The following is a 22462-nucleotide window of genomic DNA, read 5'->3' as shown; positions in this document are numbered from 1 at the left end:
GAACAGCTCTCATCAGCTGATCTCCTGTCTCCTCCCTTTTCATGTACCACAGGAAGATGGCATTCAATGAAAGCACCACCCTAGCCACATTGCTTCCCATTTCACAAAACATCAACAGCCCACCTACCTACCAAATTAAGTCTGATATGATCTCTGTATTCCACTATATAACCTATCCAAACAGTTCTCTTTTTACTCCTTAGCTTCCCTTTTACGTTAAGGAACAAGAGTTGTTTCCCTCAAAAACACCAGAGCTTTTAAGCCTATTTAGTTTCTTCGTATATAAATCACCCCTTACCCCACCCCCACCTCCAATTCCACACGTGTAAATTCTAAACCTCCAGGTCATGGCCCAATTCAAATGCCGAATCTTCTGGAAACATTTCTCCATTCCTCACACCCCAACCTCTATCACCCATTTATGGCATTTTGTGGCACTAATCTTAATCTGATTTGTAGAGCTTTACGGTCTGATTTCTCTGGCCACCTTTTTCCTCTTTGCCCGAGAATAACATCCTCGAGAAAAATGACATTTTCTCACCCCCCATTGCCCTTGCACACATGGTCGGTGCTTTATCGCATTTAATTTCGTTTAACGCAAACACGCCCAGTCCAAATGCCCGGGAGCGAACGCCCTTTGCTGTATTCGCACCTACACGCGGACTCGTACACAGGGGTCTCCCGCTCCACGCGTGTCCCCGAGCCCCAGCCTTGGTTGGAACTGTCTTGGGACTCCCAACCTGTGGGCAACTCCATTCCAGTCAGAGGAAGGGAAGGCTTATTTCTTTAAAACATCTCCAACGGATATCCGACACTTCAGACCTCCTACGGCTCCTCCTAGATAACAATTTAAAGGCTCTCTTCCTTTCGAAATAGTATTATGCCGGCTCTAAGACTCGCAGTCCGGTCTCGCCGGAGTGAGGCCCCACGGGTCTCCCCTTCCCTTCTCGCCTGGTCGCGCCCGCTTTGTCAGCGCGCTGCGCTCCCTGGTTGCTCTCCAGCTCTCGCCAGTCGGCGGCACATTGTGCCGCGGCTGCCGCAGTTGCGGCTGTTCTTTGGTACCCCGCTCTAGCTCGGCAAACCAGGACTTTTCCCAGGGCCTGGGCTGGGTGAGAAGAGGCCGGGGAACATCCTGCCCAGCAGCCCCGGAAGTCTGCTCAGCTGCCCGGCCTCAAGCCTCGGCCGGGCTCCGCTCCTCGGGCGCGCGAGGGGCAGCGGCGCCCGGCATGTATCAGAGCCCACGGCGGCTCTGCTCGGCTCTGCTGCAGAGGGACGCGCCCGGCCTGCGCCGCCTTCCCGCCCTCGGCCTGCGCCGCCAATACCCCCCGCCGGTGGCCGCCTCCCGGCCCGCGTCCCCCCAGCTCCTGGCGGCGGCGGCCTCGGCGGTCTCGGGCGCCGCGAGGTCGAGTTCCCGGAAAGGTGAGTGCACAGCGGCGCGGGGCGGAGAACGTGGCGGCAGGGAACGCGCGGCCGCCACCTGGAGACCGCGTGGAATAAGCGAGAAGTCGGGGGGCTGCCGGGTTGTGGGGTCAGGCCAGGAAGCGGGTCCTCTCCCGGAGCAGCCGTCACAGCCCCTTTTTCTCTTTCCTCTTCCGCTACCTGGCCGGGGATTTGCATCACGTCGGTAAGAAGTGTAACGCTGTAAGCAGATTCCCGTTTGCTCCTTGGAGGCAATGCTTTCCGTATTTCTCGCTCTCAACATCCAATTTCCCCTTTACAAGGCCGCGGATTGTTTGTGCTGGTTATACTTTTGATTGAGCTACTTGGGGACATTTTTGTGCAAAACATCATCTAAAACGACACGTTTTTTTTAAACCGTGTAGCTTGCCTGACCTAGAGGTTCAGAATCTTTTTTGAGAGTCGAGTTAATGTGTATTACAGCACATACTGATTCGTTTTACATTTATTTGGATTTTGGAGAGGCTTTCACTTCATACACTTCTGTCGTTCTGTGTCCTGTATATCTGGGATAAGGTTTTGTAAAGATGATGCCTTCTGTTTGCCGAGAGCCAGTTTTATGCATCATCTTACTCCCTGGACTTTCCCCCTTTTGCCATCTCAATTTCTGTCTTAGGACACATTATTGTATTAAATCATACTTTGGAAACTGAGAAATCAAGTTTCACTCTCAAAATTGACAATTATTTCATCATACTAAAAAGTTTATTTAGTTACACCCGTTAGGTTATTGCTGTTTATATATCCATTCTAGATTAGACATACATTTTGGTTGAAAAGTTTTGGATTAATTTAAGAACAACAAAGTAAACAGTAGGAAGAGCATAGTTAATTTGGCTTTCTTTAATTGACAAAAATGATAATCTGAAATCTGAGGGAAGCCAAAATTTTAAATTCTATTCGGATTATTGATGGGTGATTTTGAGATAGAAATACACTTTCTGTTAAACTGGTTACTGGAGACTCTGAGCTCCATATTGTTCTTTAGAAAGCGTGAACTTGACAGCCATAGTCAGATTTTTTACCCCAGTTCTTTAGGAACTTGGCACATTGGTGAAATAACTGTTAGAATGGGTACCACCTAATAACTTAGTGTGGATTTTTGTTGCTGGAAATTTTTATGAGGAACATTGTTATGTCTGAGGAGCAGAAGTAAAAGAAAGCCAATTCATGGCTCTACCTTACCAGCTCATATCGTAAAATACCTTCCAAGCCTCTCAGAGGCAGGGTTAGTCAATAGTTAGTCTGGGCAACACAGATAGCTTGTGTAATTCAGATCCTGGTAGCTGTGCTGTCAGCACTGGAGTAAATGGTCACGTTAAACAGCATTTGATATTAGGCTTTTGATTTAAAATTTTTAAAAGTCTTCTGAAACCCCCTAGTTTTAGAGATAAGGATATTGAAGGACTTTATAATACTATTGTAGAATGGTACTACATAGTAATTAATTTTCCTGTATTGTGCCATTTTAGTTCAGCTGCTTTCAGAAGAAACATGTTTGAAGACATTCATAGATTGCGTGATCATTCAGTCAAGGAGTTTTTACAGAACATTCTATACACTGTAGGTGCTTTACTGTAAGAGGTAAAAGAATGGCAGCTTTGATCTACCTTTAAGAAGTTTGCTGTCCAGTAAGAGAGAGAAGATTTGCACCAAAAAAAAAACAAAAAACACAAAACCCTTTCAGTTATGTTTTGTTGACTTTTGCTCTGGGCCCTGAATCATGGTTAGGATTGAAAGAAATTAATATCAAGCATTTTGTTTGGGAAAGGTATCCCCATGGGATGAAGGAGGAAGAGTGAGAGAAGAGGACCTTGCAGAATGGGCAGTTGTTTCCAAAGAGTCTCGGAACCAGCATTAGATGCTTTTTAAAAATGCAGTTCTTGAGTTGTACCCTAGACCTATTCAATCAAAATCATTATTGTTAATGGTGGTCCCCACATTCCATATTACTAAACTAACTAACGGCAGTAAAACTCTGCAGGTTATCCCTGTATGCCCCAAAGTTTGGACACCTGGCACCCATAAGTGTGAGAGTCCTTAGGGGAGCTGAAAGCGGCTTTCTCTGAGAGTCCTTTGTGGCGGGAATAACGTGTTCCAACACTGCCAGCTTTCAGTTCCTCCCTAACTTAAACCCCTTGGCAATCAGAGTTACAGGGTAGATGAGTACAGTTCCCTTGGGAGTCATCATATTCAAAGTTGTTAGAATTTGAAGGGGACCTTAGAGATGATCTCATTCTGTGGTTTGTTTTTTGGTTTTTTTGTTTTAACCTTTTCTCAAGCAAGGACAGCAGCCCCCATAAAGAGGTAGCATTTGCCAGTTAGTATGCTGGATGAAATGCAGTTGGGAGTCATGTGTGGGTTTAGAAATGCTGTCTTCCGGATCCCTCCTCCTCAGATAATGAAAAGTTGGCTGAATTTCTGTTCTCCATCACTGGAACAAGTTGCTTTTTTCTTGGTACAATTTTAAAGACAAATACCAGCTCTTTGAGGAGGCGGCTTTACTTAGTATGTCCTTTAACTATGTGAGTAAGCTACCTATGAGAGAGAAGAAATGGGAAAGCTTGTAATTATCAAGCTTCTGCAGAATAAATTGCTTTGCCTTTGGGAAAATTAAGGTATCATTTGCCTGTAGCATTCAATGGTAAGAGTTTGAATACAGTCAACTATTGTGGGCATTTAAGTTAATAATCATGGCTCCAGTCATAGTACACTTATACATGAACATTTGCAAATCATTTAACCTTGCTTTCTGTCTTATAGCAACACTGGACTTTACCTAGAAAAAAATAAATAAGATAAATTTGTATCACTTGATCCACAAACCTTAATGAACAGCAGTACACTTAAAAGGCCAGATATTAAATTGTGCCAAATGCCTGTAATTGCAGCAGGAATTCAGAAGGAAGAGAAATCATTGTGACTGGATTTGTTGGAAAAGATTTTGCTTTGACTAGATGACAGGAGGCCACTTCAGTGGAAGGGAACTTGGTGGGCAGGGGGCAGGGAGAGAAGACCACACAATGCCAGGAAGAAGGCAGAGGTCTGAAAGAAATGACGAGACCTTTAGAAGAGGGGGGTGTGGCTTGCAAAGTGCTTCCCAGAATCACAGGGGATGCTTGTTAAAAATACTGAGTTCTGGATATTCACCCAGATGTAAGTTGTGTATGTAACAAGTGCCCTAGGGGATTGTTTCTTTACAGCTTGGGAAGCATTTTATGCGCCTGCCCCTTCTTATCTCTGAAAAGTTTGAGAAACCCTGGAGAGAACTCTGCAAGAGTGTTAAGTATAAAGATCTTTGGGGCAAGCAGATTTGGCTCAACTGATGGGGTATCTGCCTACCACATGGGAGGCCCAGGGTTCAAACCCAGGGCCTCCTGACCTGTGTGTTGAGCTGGCCCACGTGCAGAGCTGATGTGTGGAAGGAGTGCCTTGTGACACAGGGTTGTCCCCTGCATAGGGGAGCCCCATGCACAAGGAGTGTGCCCCATAAGGAGAGCCGCCCCATGCGAAAAAAGTACAGCCTGCCCAGGAGTGGCTCCGGACACAGGGAGAGCTGATTCAGCAAGATGACACAACAAAAAAGAAACTCAGTTTCCCAGTGTCTCTGACAAAGAATACAGAAGAACACACAGCAAATGGACAAAGAGAGCAGACAACTGGGGGTGGGGAGGGGAGGGAGAGAAATAAATTTTTAAAAAGAGCTCTTTGAGCTGGAGGCCTTATCCAATTCAGGAGAACCCTGAGCAGAAAAACCATGACCTGAACAAAAGCAGACTTTAAGAAAAGGAAGGAGTTGGAGTATTTGTGAAAGTTCAGCGCGAAGAAACTTAAGACTGTTATTGGAGTGGTGTATCAGTGTAGTTATACAACTTAATGAGTGCGTAGGTAGATAAATAATATTCATATAGGTTTCTATTTGTTTACTAAAAGAAAAGTGAGGCAGATTCTGATTTCTTGGAAGGAGGAGGAAGGGAGCTTCACAGCATCTATCTGTATATATATATATGTATTTAAGGGGGGTTGTCTAGAGGGTTTTTGAATACTTTTTAAAATTTAACATGAGAAAATATATTTCTGGCATTTAAAAACAGCAGAAATAGGAATGTATAGTCATACACATTCAACATATTCTGTCCATGTTGGTTACTACAATACATAGCAATGATTTCTATAGTTAATAGGCTCACTGGCTTTCATCTGGATTGTTGCTGGAGGATGGCATTCTGCGCTTCCATATATACGGTATCATGTAAACAGAACAAGCTGAGCGTGTGTGGCAGTGGGGTGGAGATGACAGAGAGGCGCATCAGGGTTGGAACAAGTCCAGACAGAAGCTTTCAGAGCTTTCTTAGTAGCCCTGTTCTGGTGAGCAGCTGGTCGTCCTGCCAGTTGGGGATGGAGGGAGGAGACGGGGACTGTAAGGAGTTTGCTGTAAGGAGTCACTCCTCTAATGAGAATTTATAGAGCCTTGATAGCCACTTAAGTGGTTATCATACTTGGATAAATATTTAAAAATTTGAAGCATGATGTGTGTGGGTGCTTGGCCCCATGTACACCTGCTTGGACTTTTGTGGATGGCAGCTAAAGATGTTTTGGATTTGTTGTCATCTTCAGATAGAGGGAGAAAAAGAAAATAGAGGAAAATCATCCTTCCCAGAGGAAGGAGTAAGACCACGAGTGAAAACCATAACTGTCCTCTTACCTATGTGTGGTTTCAAAGCAACACTTTAAACATATGGTTACCATGCAGTCAGAAGAATGTCAGTGCTATGGGCAGGGGCACCCAGGAGAAAGAGATCTAAAGAAAGGTTTTTACCATCAGTCTTAAATGTCCCTATAAAATATTTTTTTCCTTCCAGTATCAGAAGTAATGCCTGTGCCCCACCCAGATCATCTGAATTATAATTTCTGCAGGTGGAGTCTGTTGTGCATCTGGTGATTCTGACATGTAGCCAGGGTAGACTGCCACTTATTGACAACACAGGTAGACCGGCAGTGGGGAAACTTGTTTTGAAAAATACTTGGAATCCTGCCGTTTGTTACTAAAGTGTCGATTCTCGTGCCTCCAAAAGACAGACACTGCTATTGGATTATGGAGGACTATACAGAAAGAAAAATTTTAAAGCCACTTTTATTTCATCTTCAGAATTGGAGTAATAGGAAAAGTTCATGAAATTAAGTGCTTAAAAGTTACTGTGCAGCCAAATTTACAGTAAGAATTATTGCAGTAGGATGTCCGGGAAGTCCCTTAGTCATGGGGCATCCTCTCCACTGTCTTCCTTTCCCTTCTCTTCTATCCTTCCCCCAACTCATTTAGTTTTCAGTACTTGGTCAGGTTTATTTGCCAGTCTGCAAATATACTCATGATTTCTAATACCTTGTCCTGTGCAGAGTATAGTACATTACTTTGCAGATTCTAATAAAACCTTAAGTATAATGTTTTTCTATTTCTTTTTTGTATTTTGCTTACATGGATGTTAACCATCATTGAGGGTCTGCTGAAAAAAGAGGTTTGTCTTTCAAATCTTGTAGGTCAAATAAATATCCCAAGACGTTATTTATTTGCAGAACTAATTTCTCTGTCAGGTAATTCATTCTTCTGAATTTTATTTGGAAATAATTTCATGACTTAATTTTTTTTACTGTTTTTTTTAAATTAAGTAATACATGTCTATTATAAAAATATTTTTCCTCAGGACTTCAAATATCTTTGTGAGTAATGATTATCTCTAGAAGCCCATAGGAATTTCTTATCCTTGGCTTTCCAAAATTTCATCAGGATAAATGGCTCAGCATCTGATGAGCCCTTTTACTCTAAAGACATCCATTCTCTAGCACAGGAAATTTTTCTGTCATTTTTTAGGTTATTTTATCTACTGTATTGTCTCTTGTTCTCAGGTTTTAGAATGCCTCCTGTTAGATTGTTGCCCATGTCTCTTCTCTCTCTCCCTCTTTTTTTTTTTTAGGAGGTACCAGGCATCAAACCTGGGATCTTGTACATAGGAACCTGGCACTCAACCACTGAGCTATATCCACTCTCCTTCTCTCCTTTTTTAATGTCTTTATCTCTATTTCATGAGATTTCCTGAACATTTCTGTTTTGCAATCTTCTTAAAAGTTCCAAATATTTTCTAGTTCTCTTGCTCCCTTTTTTAATAGAAACCTTGTTTTTTGTCTGCAGTATTTTCCTATATCTTTAAATATGTTTTGTTATGTATGTTTGTTTCTCCCTCAGGCCTCTCTTCTAAAGATGAGGAGAGTTTACTGGTTGAATGAATGAAAAGATTGTTGGAGAGTAGACAGCCAGGCTTCCTTTTGGAGATAGTCTGTTTAACTCCTCTACACACCCCACCCCACAACCTTTTTTTAAATATCCCTGACACATTTAGAGGCTCGGTGTTCACTCCTGGCCCATTTGCATTCCAGATTCATCACTCCCCCCACTCCACCCCCCAGCCCTTCAAAGGCTTGTTACCCACTTTATTTGAAGCATTTCTCTTACCAGCTTTTGTCTGTGTGGGAGAGGAAAAGGGGTGTAACTAGTTTTCAGATCCTGTTTTCTAATGAATTACCCTCGCATCGGCTGCACAACTTCTGTTCTGAGTTTGGAGTTTCTTCAGGGCTCCCTTGGGAAGAATCATATTTATCTTTGGTAGCTGTGCTGCATTTTCCTCTGTTCTCATTTTTCTGTTAATTCAGATTTTCTGTTTCTGTCTTCCTAGAATTCCTCCAAATTTTTTACCTATTGATGGCATCCGTGTTTTCCAATGTTGTTACTGTTATTTTCTTAAAAATATATATAAGTGTACTTTATTCCTGAAAGATCTTAGGAAGACAAGAAGGTAAATGTATGTTTCATTTTGCTTTTTTGATCCAGATCCAACATGCTTAAAGACCTGTCGATTGTGTGCATTATGTAAATTACTATTTTTAAAATGAGTAATTAGAATAAAGATTTTTTTTTTAAAGATTTATTTATTTATTTAATTTCCCCCCCTCCCCTGGTTGTCTGTTCTTGGTGTCTGTTTGCTGCGTCTTGTTTCTTTGTCCGCTTCTGTTGTCGTCAGCGGCACGGGAAGTGTGGGCGGCGCCATTCCTGGGCAGGCTGCACTTTCTTTTCACGCTGGGCGGCTTTCCTCACGGGCGCACTCCTTGCCCTTGCGCGTGGGGCTCCCCCACGCGGGGGACACCCTTGCGTGGCACGGCACTCCTTGCGCGCATCAGCGCTGCGCATGGCCAGCTCCACACGGGTCAAGGAGGCCCAGGGTTTGAACCGCGGACCTCCCATATGGTAGACGGACGCCCTAACCACTGGGCCAAAGTCCGTTTCCCAAGATTTTTAAAACATTGGCATTTTCTCAGATTTTTAAAGAAGTTTCATTTTTTCCTACAAAAACCTTTGTTATTTAAGCAAGATTCTGGAGATTTATATATGAAAATTGTTCTCCCCCCAGTTGAAAATATTTCTTTGCTTTTATGACACATATGTACAATTGACTGTACAATTTCATTTTAATATAATCTAGAGCAAAAGTTAGCACACTTTTTCTTTTAAGAGCCAGATCATAAATGTTTTAGGCTTTGCAGACCATGTGTCTATGTTGTAAATATTCAACTCTGCCCTTATCTGAAAGCAGCCATAGACAATACATAAATGAATGAGCAGTAAAACTTTAATTATTGAGACTGAAATTTGAATTGCATATAATTTTTTATGCCATGGAATATTGTTCTTATGATTTTTTTCCCAGCCGTTTAAAAACATAAAGGCCATTCTTAGATAACAGGCCAGATTTGGCTCATGGGCTATAGTTTGTAGACCCCTGATCTAGAGAGAAACCTCAATACTGACAGAGAAATATTCCTGTTTGCTTTCAACTTTATTTTCATAACTGCAAAAATGGGCCATTTTCTTGAGTAGCCCTAAAATGCTAGGGGTGGGCCTCGTGTGGTGGCACAGGCCTGTGTGTAGAGGCGCAGTGGCCTGCCGTTTGTCACTCATTGCACAGGTGACAGTTGGCATGCCACATTTTATTAATATCTGAGTGGAGAGCAGTTGTCCAACCAGATTCTTATAGTTTCTGCTTTTTTTTCACAGCCTACCTCAGCATTTTCTACAAAACCCCAGTTTGTGGGTATTATTGACCAGCCAACTAATAATCGAGTGCCAGTTAAACATGTTAAACTAAGCTTCTATTGTGGAGACATTTCTTTTTCTTCAGTGATGTTTTCTAGATGAATCTGGCATGACTGACTGAAGGTATGGCTCAGCCTTGTCTGGAAAGCACTTTGGCATTCCTACCTAGTCTGACTGCTGCCTGGCACAGAAAGGTTGCTTGTGTCGTCAGGTTGTATCTAAGCGCTTGTATTTTTAGACATGTTAGGTTGAGAGTCATGACCTTCACTTGATATCTCTGGTAATGCCATGTACACTTTGTACTGTGCCAGCATCTGCTGCGATGGCAGTGATGTCGACAGGTGGAGCAGATGGAACTTGACCTCTCTTTATTCCTGGCACTTAAAATGAGCTGCTTTGTGTGCCCTGGGCAAAAGCCTCCATCTCGTTTGTCCTGACTCAGTATCAGTACTCGTGGAGATGCTGATGAGCAGCAGTCCAAGGTGCAGGTAGCTTTCTGCAGGGCCAGACCACTTAACTAGGGATTTTGAGAAAACTTTAATCCCTTAACCTCAGTATCTGTGTCTGTAGAATAGTGAATACAATGCTATTTCAGCAGATTGTTTGAAAGAGTAAGTGAAAATGCGTGGAAGTGGCATGGCACATTAGGTGAGCGCAAATGTCATTAACCTCTTTAAACCCAGCATGTGACCTTCAGCATATGAAACAGAATGGCTAACATTAGCTGATCCTGAAGATGTTCTAGGTACATCTAATTTAACTCAATTAATCCTCACCGTAACCCAGTGAAGTAGGTTACATTTACCCCAAGATGAAGAAACAGACACAGAAAGGTTAAATAACTTGTCCAGTCCAGGATCATATTAGTAAAAGGTAGAGCTGGGATTTGAAACCAGGCAGCCTAACCCCAGAGTCCACGCATTTGAGACTCTACTGGACTCTATCCTATCTTACTGAGTGAAATGAGGCTTAAGCTAGAAGGCTTTCACATACTGTCATGCTCGGTTGCTAAGTACTCCAGGCATGCCCATCACGCTTGGTCAGTGGTGCTCAGTAACAGAGGTTTGAAGACTGGTCTCTGGTGAAAATATTTGGCTCTCATCTGAAAGTAATATCTTCCTAAATTGGCACTTAGGATCCCATGTCTAGGATCTGGGAGTTAATGTACTGAAAACATTCATACCAATATGCAAATTTTGATGGTGGCCATGTTCATTTACTGGGTGGACCTCAGGGAGCGCGTTGTACCATTTGAGTTTCGTTTTTTCCTGACGGGGTACATACCAACACAAAAAGGTTCTGACCATGGTCTCACAAAATTCCAAAAAAATAGAGATAGATTTACTAGTGACTCTGAACAAGTTATTTAAACTACTGAACCTCAGATTCCTTATTGATAAAATGGCAAATCTAATAGCTGACTTACCTACTTTTCACCCCGTTCTAGAGAAGATTACAGGTACTGGATAAGGTAAACTACTTGGTAGACCATAAAGTGCTCTACCAATCTAAGGTGGGTTTTCCAGCAGCGTTTGACAGGATTCCTTGGCACTCTGTTGTCGCTTGCCATCTTTTCTTTTATTCACATTTTTTAATGCATGGGCTGAGTATCAGGGAAAGTGGTGAACAAGGTAGACACAATCCCTGCCCTTGTGGAGCTGATAGTCTTACAGGTAAAAGGCAGAGACTGTGGGAACCTCAGTAAGAGAAACAGGCCAGGTAAGAGAAAAAGAGCAGTTGGGGCTTGGTGGAGGATAGGCCAGCATTGTGCCACCTGTGGCAGAGAAGGCAGCGCGGCTCTACTCGAGCAGTGAGCTCTGCAGGCATGGGGGCTGTGACTATTTATTGATTCCTCCAGTAAATATTAAATAAATATATAGCATATCCTCCACCGATGTCTCTCTTACGAGATTTTCACTCACTGACCCTAAGGCGACGACTACTACATTCGTTCAGGAAACCTTCTCTTAGAAGCCTAATGAAAAGTAGCTACTAAACTGTCTGAGGCAGCTCAGCAGATGGCCAATAGATGGCAGCATTGGATTGATGCTTCAAATGACGCCTTCCTGTGACGTTTGTCGTTTCCATTTTTTGTGTATTTTACTCTTCGAGGTTTCCTTGGGCCCAAGGTTGGTGAGCTCCAGCAGTCCTCAGGTGTGTACCTATGATAATCTTGCTTCTGTTCATTCTTTGGTTTTTAATCTGCTTTTTTTTTTTTTTTTTTGCCTAGCCACCGTTTTGAGAGACTAGGCTCAAACTAATTGTGAGAGAAATTATTCACAGCCTGCGAGTGGTTTGGACAGAAACTAGAACAAGCAATTGCTTGGTAAATAGAAGAAAGATGTGTTTTGCAACTTCTAAATAAAAGGGTGACTAAATGGAGGAAAGTTTACCATTATGTAATCAGACTAAGCAAAATGAACTCCCAGGAGAGCATGAAAATGTGCATATCCCTGTGGCCTGATGAGATTTTTTATACTCCTGTATTTCAGGAATTGAATTAATCTGAAGTCTCTGACAGATCTTTAAAGAGTATTTTTATAAGAGAATTGTTATTCCTATAAAGTAAAATAGCAGTGAGGTATAGTTCTAAATGTATATGGAATTATAGAATTAGTAAATAGCAAGGAATGGTGGTGCTATTGTTAAATGCATAGTTAGGTATAAAATTTATTTATAAATTATGTAATGTGTGTTGCAGTGAGAATTACATTTACTTTTTCTAGTAAAATGGCTGAAAAAAATTAATTTAGCATTAAAAAAAATATATGGGCTCAAATAAAAGAATACCCATCTTGAAACACATATGTAATTGAACCTAGAAAATAGTATGAACATCAGATAAAGTTCAGCAGAAGTTTTGTCAAGATTTAAGTCAGTTTTGTCAAGTTTTATCAGTATCTTAATTACCAGATGGACGAATTATTTGTCATATCTAGCCTCAGGAAATATGCTTTGAATATGTTTGAGCTGTTCTAAATGTTTGAAGATTTTTTTTTCCTTCAGTTTTTTAAAACAAATAATTTTATTGATACATATTAAGAAAGGATTCAGTTTATCCAAAGTATACAACCAATGGTATTTGGTATAATCAGATAGTTGTACATTGAAGATTTTTTAAAAATCCTGAATGGCAATCCCTATTAAGACATAGAACCTCAGTAGATCAGCTTGAAATCTTGGGAATGAGCGTGTATTTATATGTATGTATTATGTGTGAAAGGAATATTCATTCATTCGCTTATTAGGAGGTTATGAGGATTGAACCTGGGACCTTGGATATGGAAAACAGGTGCTCAGCCACTGAGCTACACCCACTCCCCTAGGAATGTTTTTTAATGGTTGATACTCTAAAGAAAGTGTTGTTATTTTTTAAAATAAGTGAGAAAAAATGAGAATTTTACTAAGTTGTTCCTTCATGTGTCAGGTAGGGATGATAAGAGTAGCTGCCGGGAAGCGGATGTGGTTCAAGTGATTGGGCTCCCATCTACCATATAGGAGGTCCAGGGTTTGATTCCCGGGGACTCCTGGTTAAGGCATGCTCCCCCATGTGGCAAGCTGGTCTGAGTGGACAGCTGGCCCACACAGAGTGCTGCCATGTGCAGAGAACTGGCGCAGCAGGATGACACAACAAAAAGAGACACAGAGGAGAGACAATGAGAGATGCAGTAGACCAGGGAACTGAGGTGGCACAGGAGCTGGAGCACCTCTCTTTCCAAAAGGTCTCAGGATCAGTTCCCAGGGCTGCCTAAAGAGAAGACAGGCAGACACAGAAAAACACACAGCAAATGGACGCAGAGAGCAAACAGTGAACACAAAAACAATGAAGTGGAAGGAGAAATAAATCTTAAAAAAAAAGAAAAAAGAGTAGCCACCTCCTAGATTTATAGTAAGAAATAAATGAAAATGCAGTTAAGCAAGCAGAATTTTGTGATTGGTACACATTAAACAGTATTAGGTAACTATCATTGTCATCATTCTCAAAGTGGAAAGAGAAAAAGGTGCCCAATAATCTTAAACTGTTTGTTTTCAAATTTAAATGAACACTGCATTGCAGCCCTTAGGTATGTCTAAGCCTTCTTTGGCACTGTGTTATCAATGCAGAAATATCATATGACATTTTTATAATATTTACTTTTACTTACTTTTTTAGCTGTTAGTTCCTTGCCTGGGGTTTTATACTTCGAACTGTTGTCTGTATGTTACCAGAAAGTTTTGGAAAATAGGGCCTTGAAAAATAATAAAGTAAGCAGAAAAGAAAATCTGAAGGCAGGGAAAAGTGAATTGGACTTCCCCCAAATCCCTTCTGATATGATTCAGTAATAACTTTATGAGAAGAATATTTTTGAAGTATAGGAAATCTAGGTTGGCTATTAAGTAGATAAGGATGGAGGTAACAGAAGATTTTTCCATTATTTAGAGGTAATTTTGTCCCCGGAGTGACATGGAGAGGCAGCCTTACTTTCTAGGCTACAGCAGTAATCGCCAAGCTTTTGTAATCATTCACTCCAGTTTAAAAAATTTTATTATATGTTCATTTTCTTCCTAGGTTATTGCCTTATTCCCCCCCTCCCCTCACCCCCAGGCATGGAGATTTACATTTAGAAGATAATTGCTTACAAGTTCCCCAACTTTTTATTATTGAGATCACTTTACATTCTTAAAAACATAGTAAGAACCCTAAATAATTTTTATTTATGTGTGTTATATCTATTAATAAATATATTAGAAAGTAAAACTTGAGTAAAATGTTTATCAAGTTATTTCACCATCATCTCACATTTTAATGTAAATCACAGTTTTGTGGAATAGTAACTATATTTTCTAGAACAGAAAGAAAGTAGTAAATAGAGTGGCATTGTTTTACCATTTTTGGAAATCTCTTCATCTCTGGCTTAGTAGGGACTTCTGGATTCTCATTTATACTTCTTCATTCATTCTGTTGTGATACGTTGTTTTGGGGTGTTGAAGTATATGAAGAAAACCCAGTCTCACATATATATAACTGGAAAAGAGAGAGGAGCATTTTATCTCCCTTTTAAGTTAATTTTGGATATTCTTTGATGTGGCTGTTTCTGTAGGGTTAGTTGCAATATGGACTCTGAAATCATATCAGTGAACCTTTCATATTCTGTTACATTAAAATCCCTCAATCTGGTACTTTGAATGGATCTTTTACCTGTGCATGATTTTATAACATCAGTGTTGATCAGTTGGGAAATGTTGATTCACTGAGTTATACAAATGCTTTACAATATAAAAAAATAACATTAGTTGATATTACCACTAGTCTGGTTAGGAAACTTTTTAAGCATTGGGAACCTGTCAGGCTCACAATGGCAGATAGATTTCCCAAAGTTTTCACTTGAAAATTTTAATCATTGGCATAGATACTCTCCATTGTTTTCCTTAAAGTGGCAAGCTCTCTCTAAACATTTTAGAGAAAATATCTGCTTAATATCCATATCTGATTAATCTTAGTTTATCAGTTGTTCTTTCAGGTAAAAATAGTGTTCCATGAAAAATGGGGGTAATTGATCTTACAACTTAGGCAATTGCAAACGTGCTTTAATTCTTCAGGATGTCATATTTTGCTCTGCAGCAGAAGTGCCTTTTGCACACTTTCCATTTTGTCACACAGAGTATTGAAAAAGCATATAAACGAAGTTCCAGATTTAACAAAAATACTGTTTACTGCTTTGTTAAAGCTATTTTTAAGTGAAACGAACATTTTTTATAACTGAGGCTGTATGGTGACTACTAGTGCAGTTAATGCCACTGCCTTGATTTGTGCTAAGACACCAGCAATTTTACTTATCATTGTGGGTGAAAGAAATATCAATTTATTGAAAAGGCAAATGAGTTTTAGTATTATGAAGAGTTTGGGCCTTGCATACCTCTGAATAGGTCTCAGACAGCCCCAAACATCTGTAAACTATGCATTGAGAGCAGTTTACATACTGAGAATTGGTGGGTTGTAAAATAAGTTTAGTTGGGTTAAGAACAGCATTTTAAAAAATAAAATGGAATAGAATAGAATGCTCATGCACTTTTCATGTAGAAAAGATAACTATTGTTCCATAAAACTCATTTCAGATACTTATATATGCCACATTGTGTGTATTGGGTTGTGAATGTAGAACGGTTTTCTTACTTAAATTGTATTAAAGTTTGGGGAAAAATCTGCTGTAGATAAGATGTGGTTAGAGAGTTTTTATCACAAGAACAAATAAAAATTTTGGCTCATTCCTGAATCAATAAGATGCCTTGTAGCTACAAGTCTTTTTTAACTCAACTGGTTCTCCATTGTGCCAATTTTACAACTTTATAAGATAAAAACATTGAAAGCTCCCTTTTCATGGTAAGGTCATTTGGGCACTGAGGTGAGTCTTAATGTAAAAACTCCCCCATCTTTTGACTTTTTTTGACTCTATCACATAGTTCCAGAAACATGAGGTACACAAGCTGCTAAGGTATTTACTTAGTTTCACACTAAAGGAGGACTTACCCAATTAATTATGCTTTTTAATTAAAAAAATAATAAAAGTACTGCTGCTTACCTGTTGTTGTGATCATATCAGTTTTTTTCACTCTTATTTTTAAAGGACTTGTAAGACTTTTTTAACATGTAACATAATGAAGATGTGATATTTTAGATGTTCTGGATTGATTTCATCATAGGTGGAATTCATAGGAATTCATATCCTATTTTTACATGATAGAAGGAAGAACATTCTTGCTAAACACCAGAAGCTCTGTAGTATTGGAACAAGCATCCTTGAAAAGTCAAGTGAATATTCAAGGTTACTCTAGGGGTTAGAATTTTTCTCTCTTTATATGGAGGTATGTTTTTTTCTTTCTTTTTTTTTTACTTTCTTTCTCAAGCTTTGTTAAGTATAATTTATATCCCATAAAATATATCCATTATAATTATATAATTTAGTAATTTTTAGTGAATTTATAGAGTTGTATAGCCATCACCATAATCCAGTTTGAGAACATTTCTATCTCTACCCCAAGTCCCCTCAAGCACATTTGCAGTTAAGCCCCACTTCCAGCCCTAACCCCACTGATCTGCTATCTTTCTTTCTGTCTGATCTACTTTTCTACCTTTTCTGGAAATTTTCTATAAATTGAATCATGTAACACATAGTCCTTAGCCTCTGGCTTCTTTCACTTAGCATAGTGATTTTGAGGTCCATTCTATGTGTCAGTAGTTCCTTCCTTTTTATTGTGTGGGCATACCACATTTTATTTATTAACTCATCAGTTGGGACATTTGGGTTGCTTCCACTTTTTGGCTATTATGAATAATGCCACTATGAAGATTTGCATACCAGTCTTGGTGTGGACATATGTTTTCATTTTGCTTGGTTAGAGTCCTAGGACCGGAATAGTTGGGTTGCATGGTAAGTTTTTATTTAACTTTTAAATGATAAGGCCAAACTCTTTTCCAAAGTGCCTGTTATATTTTACCTTACTCCCAGCAGCTTATAAGAGCTGCAGGTGCTCTAGATCCTCACAAGCACTTGGTATGATCTCTTTTTTTGATTATAGGCATTTAGTGGGTATGTAGTGGTATCTCCTTGTAATTTTAATTTGTATTTACTTAATGACTGAACCTGTTAGGGCTCATCAGAGAAACAGAACCAGTATAATAATGTATTTTTTGTTGTGTTGTGTTGTGTTTTATAAATTGGCTCATGTGATTGTGGGGACTGACTAGTCCAAAATCTGTAGGGTACACCAGCAGACTAGAAAGTCAGACCAAAGTTGTTGCAGTTTTGAGTTTGAAATCTATAGGGCAGGCAGCAATTAGTCACATGGTCCTAGCTGGTATTTGTAACTACCACCTTCTACGATCCATTTCATTTTCCATACGTCCCAGCAAACATTTCTTCTGGTCATGGTTCTTTGCCTGGTGGGATGGCCCAAATCTTCATTCCTGAAGGATCTGGGCCATTAGTAGTCTTCCTGAATTGGCTTGTTGTAGTTTTTCACTGACTTTACTCATAAGGCAGGGTAGTACTAAGAGATATTATAAGGTATTCCCTGTATTCCAGACATACTCTTTTTTACCTCCATTTTATAGGAGCAATCCAATTTACCCTTGGTAATCAGGATCATTGACCCCAAGCAGTAGAATAACTCCCTTCTTTGCCTGTTGATTCAGAGGCATGAGGAGCCCAAAAGGGCAATCTTAACTTCCAGTTAAATGGAATTGTTTTGTATCTACTGGTAGAAGCACTGAATCGAGAATCTCTGTTCACTGGGCTCCTGTGAATAAATTCAGTCAGTTGTAACTTGAGCTCTTATATTTGAATCTGTGATCCATTTTTTTAAAAAATAAGCATTTTGTTTTGGAATAATTTTAGATTTACCTAATATACAAAGAGTCCACAAAGAAAGTACTGAGTGTCTGTATACCCCTCACCTACTATCCCCTAACATTGACATCTTATCTTGCCAAAGTATATTATCAAAACTGGAAACCAACGTTGGTACATTACTATTAACTAAATTGGAGACTTTATTCAGAATCCACTAGTTTTTCCACTAATGTCATTTTTTTGCTCTGGGATTCAGTCCATCCCAATATCAAGAGCAGAATCCTGTCCAACACAATGAATTTAACCATCCTTTCTCCTTAGGTTCCTGTGGTCTGTGATGATCTCTCACTTCTCGTTTTTCACAACTTTGAGAGTTTTGAGGAATACCGATCAGGTATCTTGTAGACTGTCCACCTTTGGGGTTTTCTGATACTTTTCTCATGGTTAGACTGGGGTTGTGGGTTTTGGGGGAAGAAGACCACAGAGGCAAAATTCTCTTCACATCATATCAGGGGGTACCTGCCATCACCGTGACTCATCACTTGTGAAATTAACTTTGATCATCTAGTCAAAATAGTATTTGCCAGGTTATTTTCTCTACTGTACTGCCCCCCATCACGTACTCTATTCTTGAGAAGCTGTTTGGGGTAAGAGGGCTTAAGGACCAGCCCCTTGAATTGGGAATATCTACACAAATTATATGGAGTTCCTTCTGTAAAGATTTGTCTCTTTTCCATTATTTATTTATTTATTTTAGTGATTTGTTTATTTCATTATGGACTTAGGGATCTTTATTTTATACTTTGGGTTATAATCCAATACTGTATTATTTTGTTGTTCATATTGTTCCAGCTTTGGTCATTGAGAACTTTTTCAGGTTGGCTCCTGGGCTCCAGATTCATCTTTATTTTCCCTGCCTTAGCCTAGAATTAGCTGTTTCTCCGAGGAGTCATGACTCCTTCGTTTTTGAAAATGGTGTTAGAAGCAAGATCTGGACCCTAGGTGTTCTTGTTGTTTCTGGGGTGTCATTGCCTTCTCAGTGACTAGAGCTAGGAAATAAATACATGTATACTGGGGAAGTGGACGTGGCCCAGTGGTTAGGGCGTCCGTCTACCACATGGGAGGTCTGTGGTTCAAACCCCAGGCCTCCTTGACCCATGTGGAGCTGGCCCACGTGCAGTGCTGATGCGCGCAAGGAGTGTTGTGCCACGCAGGGGTGTCCCCCGTGTAGGGGAGCCCCATGCGCAAGGAGTGCGACCCGTAAGGAGAGCCGCCTAGCGCGAAAGAAAGTGTAGCCTGCCCAGGAATGGCGCAGCACACACGGAGAGCTCACACAACAAGATGACACAACAAAAAGAAACACAGATTCCCATGCCACTGACAACAACAGAAGCAGACCAAGAAGGCTCAGCAAATAGACACAGAGAACAGACAACTGGGGTGGGGGCTGGGGCTGGGGCGGGGACAGGAGAGAAATAAATTTAAAAAATAAATAAATAAATACATGTATACTAACCCATATATACACACAATTTTTGTGATTACTTCTGTATCTATATCCATCTGTATCTATAATAAGCCAAACATGATTTCTTACTCATGCCACCAGCTCCAGTTCATGGTTTATTCTAGTTTATCCATAACTTTCCTCCATCAGTGAGACACCATCCATTTACTTATCTGTTCAACCCCAACATACCTGTAAAGCAGTTTCAGAATTGTAATAGCTATTCCTGTGAGAAACAACTTTCCGCACTAAAGTGTAGTACCTTTTGTCATTATCATACAATTTCCCACCAAAACATTGTTTCCCAAAGTTACCTGTATCAGCTCTTTTTTTTTTTTCCCCTGATCCCCTTTAGTGAGGTTATATCACATTTAGAAAACAGATTTATTTTTCAAGGTCTGCATTCCTTTTTGGATTTCTGACCTGGTTGATATTTTTAATTTGCATATATTAAAGTTTATTTTTGTGATGGACAGTTCTATGGGTTTTAACAAATACATAGAGTCATGTATCCAACACCCCAGTACCGTACTTAATAGTTTCATCACCCTAAAAGTTCTTCCATTCATCATCCCCTTTGTAATCACCCAGTCCTCACCCCCCAGCCCTTGGTAACCACCACTGTATTTTCTGTCCCTATAATTTTGACTTTGCCAGAATGTCATATGAATGGAATCATCCAATATGTTTGGGTCTGGCTTCTTTCACTTGCAAAAGGCATTTAAGACTCATCTTGTAGTGTGAGGCAGCAGCTTGTTCCTTTTTATCATTGAATAGTACTTTATTGTATGGCTCATTACTGTTGTTTATACATTCACCTTTTGAAGAGCATTTTGGTTGCTTCCAGTTTTTGCAATTATGCATACTTTTTGTGTGAACATAAGTTTTCAGTTAATTTAGGTAAATGCCTAGGAACAGGATTTCTGGACCATATGGTAAGTCTATGTATTTATTTACCTTTTTTTTTTTTTTTTGCAATTCATTTTATTTATTTATTTTCTGAGTTAAAATAACTTCTTTTATTTACTTTTAATTTGCCAGATTGTTTTCTGGATTGCTGCTTAATGGGAAGCAGTGAATGAATTTGTGAAGGATTAGTGTTGCTTCTTACTTAAATATTTAATAGAATTCATCAGTGAAACCATTAAGGCCTAGACTTTTCTTTGCAGATAGATTTTAAAATAATAATTCAATTCCTGTACTGCCCTGTTTGGGCTGAGGGCAAAAGAATGATGGAATGGGAGCAGCTGTGGACCAGAATGTCACAGACTCGCACTTTTCTTACCTAAAATTTAATGACTTTTATAAATAAAAGCTTCTCAGTTTGTTTCATCCCTTTGGTCAATATCCAGAGCACTGAAATGGTTGTTTTTGACATTTTTGTCTGGATTTATAATTGTTTTTTGTGGGATTTTTTTATTTATTGGGAAATTATCTTTTAAAAATCAATTTTATTGATACATATTAAAAAGTATATAGTCCATCCAAAGTATACCGCCAAAGTATATAATCACATATTTGTGCATTCACCACTTCAATCATTATTAGAGCATTTTATTAATAATAATAGATTAAAAGCAAACCAAAAAAACTCTACCTATTAATAATCACCTCAATATCTCCTAAGTTTCCCCTGCCATACAGAACTGCTCTGTTTCTGTCTGTTGCAGTTTGTTATGAATTCCAAAAATAGATATTGGATTATGTTTGTGAACTGTTCTGTTCCTCTGGACATATTAGATTATATTATCTTCAGAGGTTTCCCTTTTACTTGGTTAAATTATGATTAGGGCTTTGATTGGGCCACATCAGTAGGATTGGCCCATCAACAGGGCAGGGACTCACAGAGAAAGCAGAGAAAACAACAAGGCAGATGAGTTATTTGGAGTTTTGGATGCTGGAATGGCAGGAAGTAAACATAGAAGAACACAGAGGAATAGACTCGGTTCCATAGACACAGCAGAGGCCCCAGGAAGAGAGAGTGCCTGATAGTCTATAGCTGACCTTGAGGAGAACAGAGCAGCTGAGCCCAGAGAGGAATAAGCCCCAGGAGAGAGAAGAGACTTATCCCAGCCTATAGCTGATATTGGAAAAAGCTGAAACCACGGAGCCTTAAGAGGAAGAGGGAGGCTGAACCCTTGCAGATGTCAGCTGCCATCTTGCTCCAACAGGTGGCAACAGACTTTGGAGAGGGAAGTAACTTACACTTTATGGACTGGTAACTGTAGGCTTCTAATCTGCATAAGTACCCTTTATAAAACCCAACTGATTTCTGGTACTTTGCATTTGCATCCCTTTGACTGACTAATACACCATCTCTCTAATTTATTTGTATTTGTGTTTTGTATAGATGGAGTCAAACAATATGTAATACCTTTTGTCTAGTTTCTTTCATTTAGTATATTTCCTTTTCTTTTTACCCTTAATGGAAGATTATTAATATATTACTATACCCTACTTTCCATATTTTGCTTTGGTTGTATTTTGTCTAATATTAACATCTTGTAACATTAATGTTCATTTGTTCAGTTTTAAAGATAAACAGTCTATATGCAGTATTACCCATACTTATATTTCACATGAGGTTTCATTATGCTATACAGTCCCATGTTATTTTTTAGCTTTCCTTCTTATACTATACATGACCTTAGACTTTCCCTTTCAACCACTGTCACACCCATATAATAGCACTGCTAGTTAAAAACACTATGATGTGCTTTCAGCATTTCTGTTCATTTCCAAAGATTTATGAACAACCTTTTTACCATTTCTGTACAGATAATCTTCAACTTTCCATTCTCTAACATTATTCTATTTTCTGATGACCTGTTTTCTAGTTATTAACTCCATGAGTTTATAAAATATGTATAGTTCATAATAGCTCAGTTATACAGTATTTGTCCTTTGTGTCTGGCTTGCTTCACTCAACATAGTCTCCTCCAGGTTTGTCCATGTTGTCATATTCTTCATGACTTCGTTGCTTCTTACAGCTGCATAATATTCCATCATATGTGTACACCACAATTT

General features: G+C 39.6%; 1 protein-coding gene across 1 annotated transcript in view; it reads left to right on the top strand.

Moving 5' to 3' along the window:
• The first annotated feature begins 748 nt into the window (after nucleotides 1-748).
• The window catches only part of NOCT (nocturnin), a 41681-nt gene continuing 19967 nt past the window's right edge, over nucleotides 749-22462 (top strand). Inside the window, exon 1 of the mRNA XM_004471963.4 lies at nucleotides 749-1419. Within this exon, the coding sequence (XP_004472020.1) occupies nucleotides 1227-1419 (193 nt within the window). The 5' untranslated portion in view covers nucleotides 749-1226. The remainder of the gene's footprint in view (nucleotides 1420-22462) is intronic.

The sequence above is a fragment of the Dasypus novemcinctus genome, chromosome 1 (genome assembly GCF_030445035.2).
Source record: "Dasypus novemcinctus isolate mDasNov1 chromosome 1, mDasNov1.1.hap2, whole genome shotgun sequence".
NCBI classification, from domain to species: domain Eukaryota; kingdom Metazoa; phylum Chordata; class Mammalia; order Cingulata; family Dasypodidae; genus Dasypus; species Dasypus novemcinctus.
This window is presented reverse-complemented; position numbering and strand designations above follow the sequence as displayed.